This window comes from Antennarius striatus, chromosome 23, assembly GCF_040054535.1.
Source record: "Antennarius striatus isolate MH-2024 chromosome 23, ASM4005453v1, whole genome shotgun sequence".
NCBI lineage: Eukaryota > Metazoa > Chordata > Actinopteri > Lophiiformes > Antennariidae > Antennarius > Antennarius striatus.
In genome coordinates this window covers 1683128-1703831 of record NC_090798.1, presented here as the reverse complement: position 1 = coordinate 1703831, position 20704 = coordinate 1683128, and the positions used below count along the sequence as shown (strand labels likewise).

The window sequence follows — 20704 nt, the reverse complement described above, 5'->3', positions numbered from 1 at the left end:
ACATCGGTTTAAAGATATGAAATTCTAAGGTCCATTTTGAATATATCAAAGCAACAAATTGCTGTCTTAAATATAAAAGCTGTTGATCCTGAGTATTATGGAAAATGTCATAATATATTTCCAAAATAAGAGCAGGACATATTAAAAATGTTCCCTTAAAATAAAAAGCTATTGGAGATCGTATTGGTAACCATTAATTCCAGTGATCACTAGAAATACATAATCTGACATATACTCCACTTTATGTTCAGTTTATTTGAATTTTCCATACAGTTGTCACTAAAACCAATCGTTTAAAAATGTTATTTCTATATCCTACTGTTAAATCCGTTCTGTCACGTGACTACAAGCAGAATAAAGTCGAACAGGCGTGTTTACGGCAGTAAAATTACTTCAGATTAGATTCAGTTTGTGAGTCTGGCTCCCCCTAGTGGCCGCAGCCCAGCACCATCCCGAAGGAGGTTGGCGCTTGAGGGAATGGCAGGAAGCGGAAACACGCAACAAATGAACAGGAAACACTTCACCAAGTATGACGTCGTCATTAATCACTTAAACTCAGTATGTTCAACATATTTAACACTTTAAAAGTTCAGCACCTTTAAATAATTACACATCATTTAGCCTCGTGTCCTGTTTAATGTTGTTTATATTTCAAATGTATAGTTTAGGTTTTCATTAGATATTACGTTCTATTATTTTAAATGACCAATGTTATTGGTCATTTTTCTATTTAAGTTTATATCTACTCTCCGTTTTTGTTTGAAGGACTCATTAGCATTAAAAATGTACACCAGACTGGTATAAAAACATCAAGTGAAGACAATATCAGATCACAGAGTCAAGTTTAATAAGTAAAACTAATAAAAATAAAAACTAATAAAATAAATCATTTTTTTCCTTTATTTTTGTGCACTAAAATGTTCCTCTGCAAAGAGTTCCCAGGCAGTTTGAAAGAGGGTTTCAGTTAAATGCTGTCAGCAGATGGCGACCTTGTTCAACGTGTGATCCTGTCCGTGTTCTGCTGTGACGTCATTCACGTTCTGAACTGACTGTATGAGACAGAGTAATGATAATAAGTTCACCTACATGTTATAATTAAATATCTATTCCTAAAGACTAAAGAAAAGACAGAGAAGCTTTAATTATCCTCCTTTGACAGGTGAATCCTGTTCGCTCCAGTTTTTCATGAGATCCAAGTGCTCACAAGTTGTTTGAAACACATTGAATAAGCTTTTCAAATTCTTGACACCAAAATTGACAAATTCCTCCTGTCTGAGAATTTTAACAAACAATTGTCAAGAAAAACAGAGCCAAGAATTTCTTTTAGGTTTGTGCTCTAGCCATCAAAAACACTTTTTGTTTGTTGGAAGGTTCTCTTTGGTGAAACAAACCAGTCTGGATCAGAATATACACACACACATACACTATGGGTTTCTTTGCTTGAGTTTCTTTTAGTAACACGTGAATGAGAACAGTTCCACTGGGAATATAAACAGTGATTAGAACCGAGATTATAACTCTGTGTAAACTAATTCCTTTGTTTATCTTTCGCTCATTTGCAGTTTCATGTAAGAAATTAAAGCACAGTAAATACACAGACAACTTGTATTTTATAGGTTCATGAATGACATATTGGCCCTTGAGGAATTAAATTTATTTCTAATCTGTAATCTGTATAATTTTAATTTTCTCACAAAACAGTAGAGAGTGAAGTTGAAGAGCAGGGATGTCTCTGATGTCCCTCTGGACCAGGCAGTCAATGAAATAGTTGGGTTGTTCATGCTTTCATAGACCGCGAGAAACAACATGGTAAGAACCGAACAGCATGCAACCCGTCTAAATCCTTTTCACTTTGTAGTTTTATCATGGTAGACCAATATTTATAATAGCTAGACTCTCCTGAGCTCTTTAGGCTAAATTATCTTCTCCTCACAAGATAAAAACCCCCCACATACACAGAGACAGTTGGACTCTTCTCGGTTTATCTGCTTGATCATCAATATTTTGTTTGTTCTATCAAATGTTCATTAAATGTAGAGGATCAAACATATTGTTTACCAGAAGATAAATAAAATGCACGCAAAGACTTTTCTCATAATATGTTTTTTGTTGGTTCGTTCTTCATTTGGATTTAAATTTCAAACACATAAAACAAAATTCTTGTGCTGGATAATGTTTGATTAATACTTGTCACTTGGATTATCATTAAAAATATCTAAGAATTAATTGGTGGAATAGGTAAAAGAAACACATTAGGGCACATAATGAAAACTATAATAATTAAGTGTTTTATTTATTTCATCTCAGCAATTACACACCCAAACTCAGACAGTGAAATAAAAACAAATGTATCCTGCTTCAAAATAGGTTGGAGTCGTCATTAGACCTTAACAATGAAAATCATTTACTAATATGAACACATTATCCTATGCTTGATTATTCTTAAACCTTCTTCACTTGGCACTGCCTTCACCTCTCCATCTTCTGCTACTCCAACCGGTGCTCTCGCACCATTTTGTGTTTGGTTTTTGCTTCCATGTGTCCTGATCGAAGTTCATTTGCGAGTATTAATATGAGGTTCCTCTGTGACATCATGTTATCGATGCATTTCTTGAACAGGATGGAAGAACTTATGGCAGCCAGGTCAAGAATATTATGAAACACTATCAATGGCCATCTTCGTGTAGGAGCTTTCATTGAGTATTTCCTCCACATTTGATCAAGCACATCTACGCAAACCTTGGGTCTGTTTTGGTACGTAACAGTCTCCAGTTTAGCCTTGTGGCCACTTATGATGTTGCCCGATGTGTGGATTATTATAAGAATGGAGGCATTTTTCCTTGGTGAGCATTGATGGACTGTTAGGTATGTCCTGTGGTGATATTTCCCCCCCCGACTACTATGGTCACTCTAGTCCTTGTGGATGTCTGGTATACCTGGCATTATTAAATCATGCATAGATCCTGGGGACCTCGATAAATCATCTTCCAAATCAATCTCCGCTTCTTTCACTTCCTCCTCTGTACCCTTTAACTCTTCAATTGCGTCCTCAATGTCGTCAACGTTTTCCATATACTTCTGATACACCGCAAGATCCTTCAGCTCAGCATCCTTATCTGAATCATCAGAATCTGCGATTTCCCCCTCAACATTTTCAAAACACTCATCAAATGAGTCCTTCTTCAGTAAACCCTTCAGACTCTCCTCAGCAGCAAGTAAAGCATTTATATCATTTCTCACTTCATCTAAATCCTCGACTTCCTCATCTGCAGCGTGAACTACTTCCTCTATATCTCCCCCTTCAACGCAGGAAGCCGCACGGTTCTCAACTGCAAGAGCATTTTCCAACTTTGGATTGGGTCCTAGAAATGAAGGACACACAATTGTTCATTTAGACAAGAACACATAGTTTTGTGATTCCACTAAAAACCGTGAGGTACTGACATAATGTAAATATTCATGACATAGCATCAATAAATGGTACCCATCTGGGGTTTTTAATCCTTAACTTTTATTACTATGAAAACCAGATGTGATGTACAGTAGATTCTCATTATCTTCTACCTACTGACTGGTGATGCCACACAGATGTGAGCCACTATGGCAAAAACTAGCAGCAGATTCTGGGTCCTCATGTTCTGAAAACACAATCAAATGGTCCATCTGCATTTAGAACATGATGCTGTCTGGTTTCGTCATCTCCAGGGTTCACATGCTTACCTTCAGGTTGCAGCAGCTCTGAGGGACGACGGGCTTCAGCTCAAATCAGAGTGTGCTGGATTTCTAAACCATGGTACTCAAATTTATAGTGTCTTGAGCAGGAATGTTTGTTCAATGACAAAGCTGCTTCAATATTTGGTTTCTGCATTTTCCTCCCATTTGTGTTTGAGTGTCAACGCTCCGAGTTATTTGATGAACAGACACACAACTGTAGAACATGTCCTGAAGTCATTCAGTCAAGGCATCAGTACTTTCCCAGTTGTGATCTGGGTTTCCTTTGCTTTTTAAAAGGGTCATTTTCATGGTGCTGTGTGTCTGTTTCTGTTTGTATTTTTTAATTTTGTTTTCCATGCTGTGTTTTCTGGCTTTGCATTTCTTGTCTTTTCTTGTCACGTTTTTCTCGTGAACTTTAGAGTTACTGTTTCAGCCCTCTGTGCTTTCAGTTGGAGTTTCTTCCATCCCTCACTCTGTCCATGTCTTCCCAGACTAACATCAATTTGTAGTTTGATGTTTTTCAGTTTTCCGCCTTCGTTTTCCTTCTCAGGTTTGTCATTCTCTATGTATTTAAACCCATTTCACACTGTGTCATCTCCCGTTGTAATTAGTTTGTGTAATTTCAGTTATGATTTCAGTTTCTTGTCACACATTTTGGACATTTTTCTCAGTGTTCCCAGTACATTCTGTAAGTGTTCTCAGGTTCTGGCATCTTCATCATGGATTTTGTTAGTTGGATTATTATTCTCCAGTGACAGGACTTCTCTAGAATGCATTACGCTGTGGAACTTGTAGGATTCATGTCATTTTTATTTTCACATCTGTAAATGCTTGCAGAGTAACATGGAAATATAATATTTTCCCAGAATGCTGCACATGCATTCTCATCAGAATTAAGTCTTTTTTGATGCAACTAGATTCAAAGACACAAACATTTTGGAATGTATGACACACAGAAGTCTTGACACAACCAGATGTCTGTTATACATAATTTTTGCATTGCATACCCATTCAAATATTTAGTTCCTGTATTTTCCTCCCATGTGTGTTTGAGTGTCAACGCTCTGAGACCTGTGATGAACACATAACACAACTGTAGAACATGTCCTGAAGTCATTCAGTCAAAGCATCAGTACTTTCACGGTTGTGATCCAGGTTTTCTTTGCATTTTGAAGGGTCATTTGATGGTGTTGTGTTTCTGTTTCCGGTTTTATTTTTGTAAGTGTCTCACTGTCTTTTTCTGATTCGTGTCAGCTGATTTGTGTGACTCTTTTTTAGTTTGCTGTGTCTACAGGGTTCCATCTTTCTCTCCGTCTTCCTTGACTAATATTAGTTTGCAGTTCTGACCTCCCCTTGAACTGCCACCTAATTGTGGTGGGGGAGTTATGTACCTGAACGATCCTGGGAGTTATGTTGTCAGAGGCTTGATGTTCCGATGGCAAACAGGTCTTCGTGACAAGCCAGACAGAGAGCAGTTCAAAATCGCCCCCTGAATAAAATACAATCGAGTAACGTGATGTTGCCCAGTATGGCACAACCAGGGCCCGGGGTTGGGGCTCGTTTGCGAGCGCTTAGTGGAGCTTGTGAGGGAAGTTGAGTGATACAGTCTAGATATATTCAGATCATCTCCACCCACAGACAGAATTCTTAAGCTGGGTAATTATCCTAAATTTTTCCCACATTGCTCAAATTGAGAGAAATCTCCAAATTCATGTGAATCCAGCAGAAGTAAATACAACTGTCAACTGTCAGCGAGTCAAACTTTACATCACTGATGATGGTTGTTTAAAAAGACACCTTCCATCATCCATTTGTATGTGTAATTATTAATTAAACATTTGTTTAGGGCCCCAAGAGACTTAAAGTATAAACTGTGTTTGATTCCAATTTGTCACAGGTTAAAGTGAGACAATAAACACAAGTAACAATTTCATTTCATGCTGTGAAAGTTTTTATTTGAGCTACAGAAGAAGAGCAGGTACAGATAAAGATAGGGAACAACATATGAACTTCAATGTTACCTCACAGAACACACAAGTGTCTCTCAGACAATTATGACTTGACAACATTTCATGGAATATGACAAATATGGCATTTTCATTTAAAAGAAGTACGGTCACATTGTACCATCTGTTTCCATAGAAATGTCATTTCAAACCAATATTGTGGCTCATGTCGGCTTCATTGGGTGTCAAATTGTTAGAAAATGAGAAAAAGAAGGGAAGTCTATCACATGCAGGCACTATTCGATGAGGGATCAGCTAATAATAAGGAAGCCTTTCAGACAATGTCATCACACAAGCTATTTTAACACCGTATGACAACATTATCTCATTGCTCTTCGTCATTATCTTTGGTTTTCTACTTAGTTTTATGATGAATGCTCAGATCCTGGGGACCTCGACAAATCGTCATCCAAATCAGCCTCCTCTTCCGCCAATTCCTGTTCTGTACCCTTTAACCCTTCAATTGTGTCCTCAATGTCGTCAACGTTTTCCATATACTTCTGATACACTGCAAGATCTTTCAGCTCACCATCCTTATCTGAATCATCAGAATCTGCGATTTCCCCCTCAACATTTTCAAAACACTCATCAAATGAGTCCTTCTTCAGTAAACCCTCCAGACTCTCCTCAGCAGCAATTAAAGCATTTATATCATTTACGGTTTTTCCCAAATCGTCGTCTTCCTCATCTGCGGCGTGAACTACTTCCTCTATATCTCCCCCTTCAACGCAGGAAGCCGCACGGTTCTCAGTTGCAGCAGCATTTTCCACCTTTGGATTGGGTCCTAGAAATGAAGGACACACAATTGTTCATTTAGACAAGAACACGTAGTTTTGTGATTCCACTAAAAACTGTGAGGTACTGACATAATGTAGATATTTATGACATTGCATCAATAAATGGTACCCATCTGGGGTTTTTAATCATTAACTTTTAATTCTATGAAAACCAGATGTGATATAGATTGTCATTATCTTCTACTTACTGACTGGTGTTGCCACACAGACATGAGCCACAAAGGCAAAGGCTAACAGCAGAATCTGGGTCCTCATTTTCTGGAAAAAAAAAAAAGGACAAAAGACCCTGAAAACACGATGAAATGGTTCGTCTGGTTTTTGAAATTGCCGCTGTCAGGTGTCGTCATCTCCAGGGTTCACATGCTTACCTTCAGGTTGCAGCAGCTCTTAGGGACGACGACTTCAGCTCAAATCAGAGTGTGCTGGATTTCTAAACCATGGAGCTCACATTTATAGTGTCTTGAGCTGGACTGATTGTTCAATGACAACCCTCCTTCAATATTTGGTTTCTGCATTTTCCTCAAATTTGTGTTTGAGTGTCAATGCTCCAAGTTATGTGATGAACAGACACACAACTGTAGAGCATGTCCTGAAGTCATTCAGTCAAGGCATCAGTACTTTCGTGGTTGTGATCTGGGTTTCCTTTGAATTTTTAAAGGGTAATTTTCATCGTGCTGTGTGACTGCACCATGTGTGACGTGTATTTTTGTAAGAGTTTATTTTCATGTTGTGTTGTTTTACATTGGGGTACTAAACTCCTACTGGGGACTCTTTCGTGGTCATGTGGTCAATGGATGTGAGACCTGGAAAGGGGTGGTCTGGATTGAGAAACGAGGGAGTAGTCCCTGTTTTCAAATAAGGGGGACCAGAGGGTGTATTCCAACTATGACAAAGCTCATCTAATATTAAGTTTCTTTATTTTCCTTCCATATGTGCTTGTCTAATAATGTTCCAATAAGTATGATAGACAGACATACAACTGTACAACTTGTCCTCAACTTTTTTTGTTGGAGCCTTATTTTTGTCAAGGATCTATCTGCTCTCCACCTCTCAACCTCACTTTCTCCTTTGTCCCACTGAAAAGCAAAATTGCACCCATATTTGATTAATTTACTGTAACTAAATTGTTGACATATATCAGTAAGACTCCATCAATATTTTATAGATCCATGTATCAATTTTACTATTGATAGGATCTTCTCATATTCATGTTGGCATACATTAACTTGTCTAAGCATCATAACAAAAATAATAAATAAATATACATTAGCACTAAAATCTGGAGAAAGCACTAGATCTGGAGAAAGCTTATGACAGGATGCCCAGAGAGGAACTGTGGTATTGTATGAGGAAGTCTGGAGTGGCAGAGAAGTATGTTAGAGCGGTGCAGGACATGTATGAGGACTGTAAGACAGTGGTGAGGTGTGTGTAGGTGTGACAGAGGAGTTCAAGGTGGAGGTGGGACTGCATCAGGGATCAGCTCTGAGCCCCTTCTTGTTGCTATGGTGATGGACAGGCTGACAGACGAGGTTAGACAGGAATCTCCATGGACTATGATGTTTGCAGATGACATTGTGATCTGCAGTGAGAGCAGGGAACAGGTGGAGGAGAAGCTAGAGAGGTGGAGGTTTGTCCTGGAAAGGAGAGGAATGAAGGTTAGCCGCAGTAAGACAGAGTACATGTGTGTGAATGAGAGGGACCCAAGTGGAAGAGTGAGGTTACAGGGAGAAGAGATCAAGAAGGTGGAGGATTTTAAGTACTTAGGGTCAACAGTCCAGAGCAATGGAGAGTCTGGAAAAGAGGTGAAGAAGCGTGTCCAGGCAGGATGGAACGGGTGGAGGAAAGTGTCAGGTGTGATGTGTGATAGAAGAGTTTCAGCTAAAATGAAATGAAAGGTGTACAAAACTGTGGTGAGACCAGCGATGTTGTTTGGTCTAGAGACAGTGTCACTGAGGAAAAGACAGGAGACAGAGCTGGAGGTAGCAGAGATGAAGATGCTGAGGTTCTCTCTGGGAGTGACCAGGAAGGATAGGATCAGGAATGAGTACATCAGAGGGACAGCACATGTTAGAGGTTCTGGAGATAAAGTCAGAGAGGCCAGACTGAGATGGTTTGGACATGTCCAGAGGAGAGATAGTGAATATATTGGTAGAAGGATGCTGAGTTTTGAACTGCCAGGCAGGAGGCCTAGAGGAAGACCAAAGAGGAGGTTTATGGATGTAGTGAAAGAGGACATGAAGGTAGTTGGTGTGAGAGAAGAGGATGCAAAGGACAGGGTTAGATGGAGGCAATTTATTCGCAGTGGCGACCCCTGAAGGGAAAAGCCGAAAGGAAAAGAAGAAGAAGACATTAGCACTAAAATATAGGTGTGACTGTAGACTTTCTCACCTTTTTCCTGTCTTTTGTCCTCTCCTTTATCTTTTGGTTCATTCTGCATTTGGATTTACAAAAAAAAAAAACACATAACAAACAGAATTCTTGTGCTGGTAACTTTCCAAAATGTTGAAGTAAACACAGCTAAATGTTCAGCGAGTCAAACTTTAGATCAATTATGATGTTTGTTTAAAAAGACAACTTCCATCATCCGTTTGCATGTGTATTTTTGAATGTCAACGCTCAAAGTTATGTGATGAACAGACACACACTGTACATGTCCTGAAGTCATTCTGTCAAGGCATCAGTACTTTCATGGTTGTGATCCAGGATTCCTTTGTTTTTTAGAGGGTCATTGTGATGGTGTTGTGTTTGTGTTTCCTCTTGTATTTTTGTAAGAGGTTATTTTCATGCTGTGTCATTTTGTGTCACACTTACTGTCTTTTCCTGTGATTTGTATCAACTCTTAAATCGCTGACTCTTTTTTAGTTTGCTGTGTCTTCAGGGTTCCATGTTTTACTCTGTTTCTCTTGATTAATGTTAGTTTGCAGTTCTGACCTCCGCCTTGAACAACCAGGGCCCGGGGTTAGGGCTTGTTTGCAAGCGCCTGGTGGCTGGGCCTCTGCCTAAGGCTCGGGCCGAAAGGACAATGTGGGCCCAACTTCCAGTGGACCTACGGCCTTCCGAATGAACAATAGGGGACGGGTGCAATGCGGATGGGTTGGTCAACAGCATGGGGCTCAACGACCTGATCCCTGGACGAAGACACTGGCTCTTGGGACACCGTAGGCCAGAGGTTAATGATTGACTGTTGTTGTATCATCAGACCTCTGACCACATGCCTGGACACTCAGGAGTTAGAAGCAGCAGAGTTTTCATCTCTACACCATCTGATGGAAGCGGACTTTGAGGTCTCAGTTATGAACTCACACCGCAAGGCAGTCGGGGACAGTACCTCCGGATTGGGAAGCCAGGGTTGTGGTACCCTCTTTTCGAAAAGTGGTCCAGAGTGTGTGCTCCAAATTTCCAAAATTCAAGAGATCACACTTCTCAGCTTCATATTCCCGGGCACTGAAGAGTAGGATCAGACCGATAGTTGAAGCTTGGAGTCAGGAGGAACAATGTGGTTTACACCCCAGTCGCTGAACGCTGGACATGCTCTACAATCTCCATCAAGTGGTCGAGGTGTGCGGGAGTTTACCCAACCAGTCCTTATGTGCTTCATGGATCTGGAGGTGTTTGACCGCATCCCTTTTGGTATCTTGTGTGGAGTGCTTCGGGGGTGTATAGGGTTCGGGGTCCTTTGCCAATTCTTGTCCGATCCCTGTATGACCAAAACCAGAGCTTGATTTGCATGATTTGCAAGAAAGTCAGACCAGTTCCAGTTGGACTTCCTACCCTTTATCATCAGTTCTGTTTGTAATGTTTATGGACAGAATTTCTAGGTATAGCCAGGGCGCAGAGGGAGTCCGGTTTGGGGAACAAGAAATTTCATCTGTGCTTTATTATGGATGATGCTATCCTATTGGCCTCATCAAAACTGGACCTTTGGGTGTACTGGGGTAGTTTGCAGCTGATTTCAACATGAGTGAGATTAGGATCAGCACCTCCAAGTCCGAAGCCATGGTTCTCAACTAAAAATAGGTGGTCTGCCCTTTCTGGGTCAGTGGGGAGTCTTTGCACAAAATGGAGGAGTTCAAGTACCGTAGTGTCATGTTCATGTGAGAGGGAGTGATGCAACGTGAGATTGACAGATTGATCGGTGCGGCTGCAGTTATGGAATCGTTGTATAGGTCTGTCGTAGTAAAGAAAGAGCTAAGTCGAAAGACGAAGCTCTAAATGTAGCGGTCAATCTACGTTCCTACTCTCACCTATGATCAGGAGCCTTGGGTCATGCCTGAAAATGTCTGTTTATGTGTGGCACTGCAATAACCTAGTGACGCATCCAGGATGTACCCCAGCTTTCTACCATAGCCAGGTATGATAGACTGCAGAGTGTCCTGTGAAACGTAAAGCACATAAGCGGCTGAAGGCGGGACATTTTGAGTGTCCTCCCACCGTTTGATTCTTATTTGTCACCGGTTAAAGTGAGACAATAAACACAAGAAAAAACGTTATTTCATATCATGAATAAAGTACAATCGAGGGACGTGATGTTGCCCGGTATGGCACAACCAGGGCCCGGGGTTGAGGCTCGTTTCCGAGCGCCTAGTGGAGCTTGTGAGGGAGGTTGCGTGATACGGTCTGGATATATTCAGACTCATTTCCACCCACAGACAGAATTCTTGTGTTGGGTTATTATCCCAAATGTTTCCCCTATTGCTCAAATTGAGAGAGATCTCCAAATTCATGTGAATCCAGCAGAAGTAAATACAACTGTCAACTGTCAGCGAGTCAAACTTTACATCACTGTTGATGGTTGTTTAAAAAGACACCTTCCATCATCCATTTGTATGTGTAATTATTAATTAAACATTTGTTTAGGGCCCCAAGAGACTTAAAGTATAAACTGTGTGTTTGATTCCAATTTGTCACAGGTTAAAGTGAGACAATAAACACAAGTAACAATTTCATTTCATGCTGTCAAAGTTTTTATTTGAGCTAAAGAAGAAGAGCAGGTACAGATAAAGATAGGGAACAACACATGAACTTCAATGTTACCTCACAGAACACACAAGTGTCTCTCAGACAATTATGACTTGACAACATTTCATGGAATATGACAAATATGGCATTTTCATTTAAAAGAAGTACGGTCACATTGTACCATCTGTTTCCATAGAAATGTCATTTCAAACCAATATTGTGGCTCATGTCGGCTTCATTGGGTGTCAAATTGTTAGAAAATGAGAAAAAGAAGGGAAGTCTATCACATGCAGGCACTATTCGATGAGGGATCAGCTAATGATAAGGAAGCCTTTCAGACAATGTCATCACACAAGCTATTTTAACAAGGTATGACAACATTATCTCATTGCTCTTCGTCATTATCTTTGGTTTTCTACTTAGTTTTATGATGAATGCTCAGATCCTGGGGACCTCGACAAATCGTCATCCAAATCAGCCTCCTCTTCCGCCAATTCCTGTTCTGTACCCTTTAACCCTTCAATTGTGTCCTCAATGTCATCAACGTTTTCCATATACTTCTGATACACTGCAAGATCCTTCAGCTCACCATCCTTATCTGAATCATCAGAATCTGCGATTTCCCCCTCAACATTTTCAAAACACTCATCAAATGAGTCCTTCTTCAGTAAACCCTCCAGACTCTCCTCAGCAGCAATTAAAGCATTTAAATCATTTACGGTTTTTCCCAAATCGTCGTCTTCCTCATCTGCAGCGTGAACTACTTCCTCTATATCTCCCCCTTCAACGCAGGAAGCCGCACGGTTCTCAGTTGCAGCAGCATTTTCCACCTTTGGATTGGGTCCTAGAAATGAAGGACACACAATTGTTCATTTAGACAAGAACACGTAGTTTTGTGATTCCACTAAAAACCGTGAGGTACTGACATAATGTAGATATTTATGACATTGCATCAATAAATGGTACCCATCTGGGGTTTTAATCCTCAACTTTTATTTCTATGAAAACCACGTGTGATATAATAGATTGTCATTTTCTTCTACTTACTGACTGGTGTTGCCACACAGACGTGAGCCACAAAGACAAAGGCAAACAGCAGAATCTGGGTCCTCATTTTCTAACAGAAATGACAAAAGTCCTTGAAAACTCAATGTAATGGTCCGTCTGCATTTAGAAAATGATGCTGACAGGTGTCGTCATCTCCACGATTCGAATGCTTACCTTCAGGTCGCAGCAGCTTTCCGGGATGACGGGCTTCAGCTCAAATCAGAGTGTGCTGGATTTCTAAACCATGGTACTCACATTTATAGTGTCTTGAGCTGGACTGTTTGTTCAATGACAAACCTCCTTCAATATTTGGTTTCTGCATTTTCCTCCCACATGTGTTTGAGTATCAACGCTCCGAGTTATGTGATGAACAGACACACAACTGTAGAACATGTCCTGTTTTACTCTGTTTCACTTGATTAATGTTAGTTTGCGGTTCTGACCTACGCCTTGAACAACCAGGGCCCGGGGATAGGGCTTGTTTGCAAGCGGTGGCTGGGCCTCTGCCCAAGGCTTGGGCCGAAAGGACAACGTGGGCCCAACTTCTAGTGGACCCACGGCCTGCCGAATGAACAATAGGGGACGGGTTCAGTGCAGATTTGTTGGTCAACAACATGGGGCTCAATGACCTGATCCCTGGACAAATACACTGGCTCTTGGGACACCGTAGGCCAGAGGCTAATGATGGACATTTGTTGTATCACCAGACCTCTGACCGCATGTCCATCGTTTAGGACACTTAGGAGAAAAAAGTGGCAGAGTGTCAACTGATCACCATCTGATGGAAGCAAGTCGGGGACAGTACCTCTGGGTTGGGAGACCAGGGCTGTGGTACCCTCTTTTCGAAAAGGGGTGCGCTCCAAATTTCCAAAATTCAGGGGATCACACTTCTCAGCTTTGTATTCCAGGGTACTGGAGAGTAGGATCAGACTGATAGTTGAACCTTGGATTCAAGAGGAACAATGTGGTTTTCATCCAAGTCGTGGAACACTGGACCAGCTCTACAATCTCCATCAAGTGGTCGAAGGTGTTGTCTTTCTGAATCCGGTTGTATTTTTGTAAGTGTCTTACAAAAATACAACCGGTGATCACACTTCCAGCGATGTCCAAGGTCACATTTGAGACCTCAGCCTCTGCTTTCATCAGGTGGTGATCAGTTGACAACTCTGCCTCTTTTCTCCTGAGTGTCCAGACATGCGGTCAGAGTTCTAATGACACAACAACAGTGGATCATCAACCTCTGGCCTAGGGTGTCTTGGTGCCATGTGCACTCATGGATACCCCTTTGTTCTTGCAAGGTGTTTCTTATGGACAACATGTGAATCATAGAAGTCCAATAACGGAAAACTACTCGTGTTGGTCATTCCACTCACCCCTGTCCAGGTCTCACTGCCATTGATTATATGAGCGCTGACGTCCCCAAGAGGAACCAAAGAGTCCCCAGTCAGATTACTCTTCAGTACCCCAATATACAACAACACAGCATGAAAATAAACTCTGACAAAAATACAAGAGGAAACAGAAACACAGTACCATGAAATTGACCGTTTAAAATTCAAAGGAAACCCAGATCACAACCATGAAGTAGTGATATCTTGACTGAATGCCTCCAGGACATGTTCTACAGTTGTGTGTCTGTTCATCACATAACTTGGAGCATTGATACTCAAACACTTATGGGAGGAAAATGCAGGAACTAAATATTGGAGGAGGTTTGCCATTGAACCAACATTCCAACTCAAGACACTATAAATGTGAGCTCCATCGTTTAGAAATCCAGCACACTCTGATTTGAGCTGAAGCCCGTTGTCTCTGAGAGCTGCTGCAACCTGAAGGTAAGCATGTGAACCCTGGAGATGACGACACCTGACAGTGTCAATTTTCTAAATGCAGACGGACCATTTGATTGTGTTTTCAAAGACTTTTGTCATTTCTGTCAGAAAATGAGGACCCAGATTCTGCTGTTAGCCTTTGTCTTTGTGGCTCACGTCTGTGTGGTAACACCAGTCAGTAAGTAGAAGATAATCACATTCTATATCACAAGTGGTTTCCATAATTATAGAAGTAAAGTAATAAAAACCACAAATGGTTACAATTTCTTGATGTCATGTCATGAATATTTACATTATGTCAGTACTTCATGGTTTTTAGTGGAGTCACAAAACTGTGTGGCCCCCCTTTAAATGAACAATTGTGTGTCCTTCATTTCTAGGACCCAATCCAAAGGTGGAAAATGCTGCTGCAACTGAGAACCGTGCGGCTTCCTGCGTTGAAGGGGGAGATATAGAGGAAGTAGTTCACGCCGCAGATGAGGAAGACGACGATTTGGGAAAAACCGTAAATGATATAAATGCTTTAATTGCTGCTGAGGAGAGTCTGGAGGGTTTAGTGAAGAAGGACTCATTTGATGAGTGTTTTGAAAATGTTGAGGGGGAAATCGCAGATTCTGATGATTCAGATAAGGATGCTGAGCTGAAGGATCTTGCAGTGTATCAGAAGTATATGGAAAACGTTGACGACATTGAGGACACAATTGAAGGGTTAAAGGGTACAGAACAGGAGTTGGCGGAAGAGGAGGCTGATTTGGATGACGATTTGTCGAGGTCCCCAGGATCTGAGCATTCATCATAAAACTAAGTAGAAAACCAAAGATAATGACGAAGAGCAATGAGATAATGTTGTCATACCTTGTTAAAATAGCTTGTGTGATGACATTGTCTGAAAGGCTTCCTTATCATTAGCTGATCCCTCATCGAATAGTGCCTGCATGTGATAGACTTCCCTTCTTTTTCTCATTTTCTAACAATTTGACACCCAATGAAGCCGACATGAGCCACAGTATTGGTTTGAAATGACATTTCTATGGAAACAGATGGTACAATGTGACCGTACTTCTTTTAAATGAAAATGCCATATTTGTCATATTCCATGAAATGTTGTCAAGTCATAATTGTCTGAGAGACACTTGTGTGTTCTGTGAGGTAACATTGAAGTTCATACATTGTTCCCTATCTTTATCTGTACCTGCTCTTCTTCTTTAGCTCAAATAAACACTTTGACAGCATGAAATGAAATTGTTACTTGTGTTTATTGTCTCACTTTAACCTGTGACAAATTGGAATCAAACACAGTTTATACTTTAAGTCTCTTGGGGCCCTTGGGGCCCTAAACAAATGTTTAATTAATAATTACACATACAAATGGATGATGGAAGTTGTCTTTTTAAACAACCATCATCAGTGATGTAAAGTTTGACTCGCTGGACATTTACTTTTATTTACTTCTGCTGGATTCACATGAATTTGTAGCTCTCCCTCAATTTGAGCAATGTGGGAAACATTTAGGATAATTACCCAGCTTAAGAATTCTGTCTGTGGGTGGAGACGGGTCTGAATATATCAGACCGTATCACGCAACTTCCCTCACAAGCTCCACTGGGCGCTCGCCAACAAGCCCCAACCCCGGGCCCTGGTTGTGCCATACTGGGCAACATCACGTTACTCGATTGTATTTATTCATTGGGGCGGTTTTGAACTGCTCTCTGTCTGGCTTGTCAAGAAGACCTGTTTGCCATCGGAGCATAAAGACTCTGACAACATAACTCCCAGGATCGTTCAGGTACATAACTCCCCCACCACAATAAGGTGACAGTTGAAGGGGCGGTCAGCACTGCAAACTAACATTAGTCAAGGAAGACAGATTGAAAGATGGAACCCTGTAGACACAGCAAATTAAAAAAGAGTCAGCGACAATAAACGCTCCACGGTGGCAGGGCACAGGGTTGGAAGTGATTTGCCCTGAGTGCCTCAAGTCTCTGGATGTGCAGGGATTGTCTTGATTGACACATCTTTGTAACATCGCAATGCGGTCTGGTAAAAGTACCTCTGGATTGAGAAACAAGGGGTGGTCCCTCTTTTCAAATAAGGGGGACTATCGGGTGTATTCCAACTATGATAAAGCTCATCCAATATTATGTTTCTGTATTTTCCTTCCATATGTGCTTGTCTAATAATGTTCCAATAAATATGATAGACAGACACACATCTTCACAACATTTCCTCAACCATTTTTTGTCGGAGCCTTATTTTGTCAAAGAATCTATCTGCCCTTTCCCTCTCAACCTCACTTTCTCCTTTGTCGTACCGAAAAGCAAAATTGCACCCATATTTGATTATTTTATTCAGACAAAATTGGTGACATACATATCAGTAGGACTCAATTAATATTTTATAGTTCCATGTATACATATTTCTATTAATAGGATCATCTCATATTCATTTTGGCTTTCATTAACTTGTCTTAGCATCATGACAAAAATAATAAATAAAGATACATGAGCACTAAAATATATGCGTGAGTGTAGACTATCTCACTTTTTTCCTGTCTTTTGTCCTCTCCTTTATCTCTTGGTTCATTCTGCATTTGGATTTACAAAAATCAAACACACATAACTAACAGAATTCTTGTGCTGGTAACTTCCCAAATGTTTCCCACAATGCTCACATCGAGGGAGAGCTGCAAATTCATGTGAATCCAGCAGAAGAAAACACAGCTCAATGTCCAGCGAGTCAAACTTTACATCACTGAAGATGGTTGTTTAAAAAGACAACTTCCATGATGTTTTTGTATGTGTTTGAGTGTCAACGCTCCGAATTATGTGATGAACAGACACACAATTGTACATGTCCTGAAGTCACTCTGTCAAGGCATCAGTACTTTCATGGTTGTGATCCAGGTTTCCTTTGTTTTTTAGAGGGTCATTGTGATGGTGTTGTGTTTGTGTTTCCTCTTGTATTTTTGTAAGAGTTTATTTTCATGCTGTCTCGTTTTGTGTTACATTTATTGTCTTTTCCTGTGATTTGTATGAACTCTTAAGTTGCTGACTCTTTTTTAGTTTGCTGTGTCTTGAGGGTTCCATCTTTTCCTCTGTCCTTCTTGATTAATGTTAGTTTGCGGTTCTGACCTCCGCCTTGAACAACCAGGGCCCGGGGTTAGGGCTTGCTTGCGAGCACCTGGTGGCTGGGCCTCTGCCCAAGGCTTGGGCCGAAAGGACAACGTGGGCCCAACTTCCAGTGGACTCACGGTCTGCTGAATGAACAATGAACAGCGCAGTGCGGATTGGTTGGTCAACAGCGTCGGGCTCAGTGACCTGATCCGTGGACAAAGACACTGGTTCTTGGGACACCGTAGGCCAGAGGTTAATGATTGACTGTTGTTGTATCATTAGACCTCTGACCGCATGTCTGGACACTTAGGAGAAAAAAGTGGCAGAGTTGTCAACTGATCATCATCTGATGGAAGCTGACAGTGAGGTCTCAGATGTGAACTCATCCATCGCCGGAGCTGCAGTCACCGAGATTATAGCCATGCACTTCGGTAACATTGCAACAGGGGAAGGGAAGAGATTTTCCCTGAGTACCTCAAGTCTGTGCAAGTATTGTCGTGGTTGAATCATCTCTGTAACATTGCAAAGCAGTCGGGGACAGTACCTCTGTGTTGGGAGACTAGAGTTGTGGTACTCGCTTTTCGAAAATGGGTCCAGAGGATGTGCTTCAAATTTCCAAAATTCAGGGGACCACACTCCTCAGCTTCGTATTCCAGGGTACTGCAGAGTAGGATCAGACTGTAGTTGAACTTTGGATTCAGGAGGAACAATGGGGTTTTCATTTCAGTCATGGAACACTGGACCAGCTTTGCAATCTCCATCAAGGTCGAAGGTTTGTGGGAGTTTGCCCAACCAGTCCTTATGTGCTTCGTGAATCTGGAGGTCTTTGACTGCATTCCTTGTGTTATCTTGTGGGGAGTATAGGGTTCGGGGCGCTTTGCTAAGGCTTGTCTGATCCCTGTACGACCAAACCCAGAGCTTGATTTGCATTGGCTGCAGAAAGTCAGACCAGTTCCACGTGCATGTTGGACTTCAGCAGGACTACCCTTTATTATTAGTTCTGTTTTTAATCTTTATGGACAGAAGTTCTAGGTGTGGCCAGGGGCCGGAGGAAATCAGGTTTGGGGACCAAATCATTTCATCTGTGTTTTTGTGGATGATGCTGGTCTATTGACCTCATCAAACCTGGACCTTTGGCATGTATTGGGGTAGTTTGCAGCTGACTTCAACATGAGTGGGATGAGGAGCAGCACCTCCAAATCCGAAGCCATGTTTCTCAACTAGAAAAAAGTCCTTTGCCCTTTCTGGGTCAGTGGGGAGTCTTTGCGCCAAATGGATGAGTTCAAGTATCTTGAGGTCTTGCTCATGAGAAAGGGCATGATGGAACGTGAGATTGACAGATTGATCGGTGCGGCTTCTGCAGTTATGCAGTTGTTGTATAGGCCTTTCGTAGTGAAGAAAGACCTTTTTTGAAAGACGAAGCTCTCGATTTAGCGGTCAATCTTTGTTTCTACTCTCACCTATGATCAGGAGCCTTGAGTCATGACTGAAAGTGTCTGTTTATGTGTGACACTGCAATAAACTAGACACATCCAGAATGTACCCCAGCTTTCTACCATAGCCGGCTAAGACAGACTGCAGAGTGTCCTGTGAACCGTAAGGCACATAAGCAGCTAAAGATGGGACATTTTGAGTGTCCTCCCACCGTTTGATTCCTATTTGTCACACACTGGAGTGAGACAAGAAAAACAAGAAACAATTTTATTTCATGCTGTCAAAGTTTTTATTTGAGCTACGGAAAAAGAGCAGATACAAATAAAGATAGGGAACAATATATGAACTTCAATGTTACCTCACAGAACACACAAATGTCTCTCAGACAATTATGACTTGACAACGTTTCATGGAATATGACAAATATGGCATTTTCATTTAAAAGAAGTACGGTCACATTGTACCATCTGTTTCCATAGAAATGTCATTTCAAACCAATATTGTGGCTCATGTCGGCTTCATTGGGTGTCAAATTGTTAGAAAATGAGAAAAAGAAGGGAAGTCTATCACATGCAGGCACTATTCGATGAGGGATCAGCTAATAATAAGGAAGCCTTTCAGACAATGTCATCACACAAGCTATTTTAACACCGTATGACAACATTATCTCATTGCTCTTCGTCATTATCTTTGGTTTTCTACTTAGTTTTATGATGAATGCTCAGATCCTGGGGACCTCGACAAATCGTCATCCAAATCAGCCTCCTCTTCCACCAATTCCTGTTCTGTACTCTTTAACCCTTCAATTTCATCCTCAATGTCGTCAACGTTTTCCATATACGTCTGATACACTGCAAGATCCTTCAGCTCAGCATCCTTATCTGAATCATCAGAATCTGCGATTTCCCCCTCAACATTTTCAAAACACTCATCAAATGAGTCCTTCTTCAGTAAACCCTCCAGACTCTCCTCATCAGCAATTAAAGCATTTATATCATTTACGGTATTTCCCAAATCGTCGTCTTCCTCATCTGCGGCGTGAACTACTTCCTCTATATCTCCCCCTTCAACGCAGGAAGCCGCACGGTTCTCAGTTGCAGCAGCATTTTCCACCTTTGGATTGGGTTCTAGAAATGAAGGACACACAATTGTTCATTTAGACAAGAACACGTAGTTTTGTGATTCCACTAAAAAGGGTGAGGTACTGACATTTTTTATTTAATTTCAATTTTATTAACTTTTAATCCCCGAAGGGAAATTAAGAATCCACTCCACACACAAGTTAGTATGTTAATGTGTATATAGTTTGTACAGGCCTGCAACACACACGTGGCTGTAGGCATGCATCACTCCGAAGTGATTGGGCGGGAGCGGGAATCAAACCGCCAATCTTAAAACATTGGACGACCTGCTTTATCGCCTGCTCTACCGCTGAACCACTGCCACCCCAAAATGTTCATGACATAGCATCAATAAATGTAACTGGGGTCTTTCACCCTTTACTTCTCTTATAACGAAAACCACGTGTGATATATAGATTCTCATTATCTTCTACTTACTGACTGGTGTTACCACACAGATGTGAGCCACAAAAACAAAGGCTAACAGCAGAATCTGGGTCCTCATTTTCTGAAAGAAATGACAAATCTTTGAAAACCCAATCAAATGGTCCGTCTGCATTTAGAAAATTGACACTGTCAGGTGTCGTCATCTCCAGGGTTCACAGGCTTACCTTCAGGTTGCAGCAGCTCTCAGAGACAATGGGCTTCAGCTCAAATCAGAGTGTGCTGGATTTTTAAACG

The 20704-nt window shown here is 41.2% G+C and overlaps 2 protein-coding genes and 1 long non-coding RNA gene across 3 annotated transcripts; 1 reads left to right on the top strand and 2 right to left on the bottom strand.

Annotated features, from left to right (window-relative positions):
- Nucleotides 1-2308: 2308 nt before the first annotated feature.
- LOC137590787 (probable DNA-directed RNA polymerase subunit delta) lies at nt 2309-3762 on the bottom strand. Its single transcript, XM_068308574.1, has 3 exons — nt 3721-3762; nt 3569-3638; nt 2309-3362 (listed from the first exon to the last, which is right to left on the bottom strand). The coding sequence occupies exons 2-3, from the start codon at nt 3633-3635 to the stop codon at nt 2911-2913; spliced, it is 519 nt and encodes a 172-aa protein (XP_068164675.1). The 5' UTR covers nt 3636-3638; nt 3721-3762; the 3' UTR covers nt 2309-2910.
- A 10555-nt stretch (nt 3763-14317) lies between these two features.
- Nucleotides 14318-15580, top strand: LOC137590799 (probable DNA-directed RNA polymerase subunit delta). Its single transcript, XM_068308586.1, has 3 exons — nt 14318-14358; nt 14464-14533; nt 14736-15580. The coding sequence occupies exons 2-3, from the start codon at nt 14467-14469 to the stop codon at nt 15152-15154; spliced, it is 486 nt and encodes a 161-aa protein (XP_068164687.1). The 5' UTR covers nt 14318-14358; nt 14464-14466; the 3' UTR covers nt 15155-15580.
- Nucleotides 15581-19173: 3593 nt separating this feature from the next.
- On the bottom strand, nt 19174-20704 carry LOC137590684 (uncharacterized). The gene is made up of 3 exons (XR_011034454.1): nt 20635-20704; nt 20462-20531; nt 19174-20029 (listed from the first exon to the last, which is right to left on the bottom strand). It is a non-coding gene; the product is annotated as an uncharacterized lncRNA (long non-coding RNA).

Bases quoted from the DNA above. Each gene is read 5' to 3' on its own strand.
- LOC137590787 (XM_068308574.1), bottom strand. From the start codon at position 3,635: ATGAGGACCCAGAATCTGCTGCTAGTTTTTGCCATAGTGGCTCACATC. The intron at 3,363-3,568 runs GTAGGTAGAAGA...CTTCATTTCTAG, and splicing joins CTGTGTGGCATCACCAGTCA to GACCCAATCCAAAGTTGGAA.
- LOC137590799 (XM_068308586.1), top strand. From the start codon at position 14,467: ATGAGGACCCAGATTCTGCTGTTAGCCTTTGTCTTTGTGGCTCACGTC. The intron at 14,534-14,735 runs GTAAGTAGAAGA...CTTCATTTCTAG, and splicing joins CTGTGTGGTAACACCAGTCA to GACCCAATCCAAAGGTGGAA.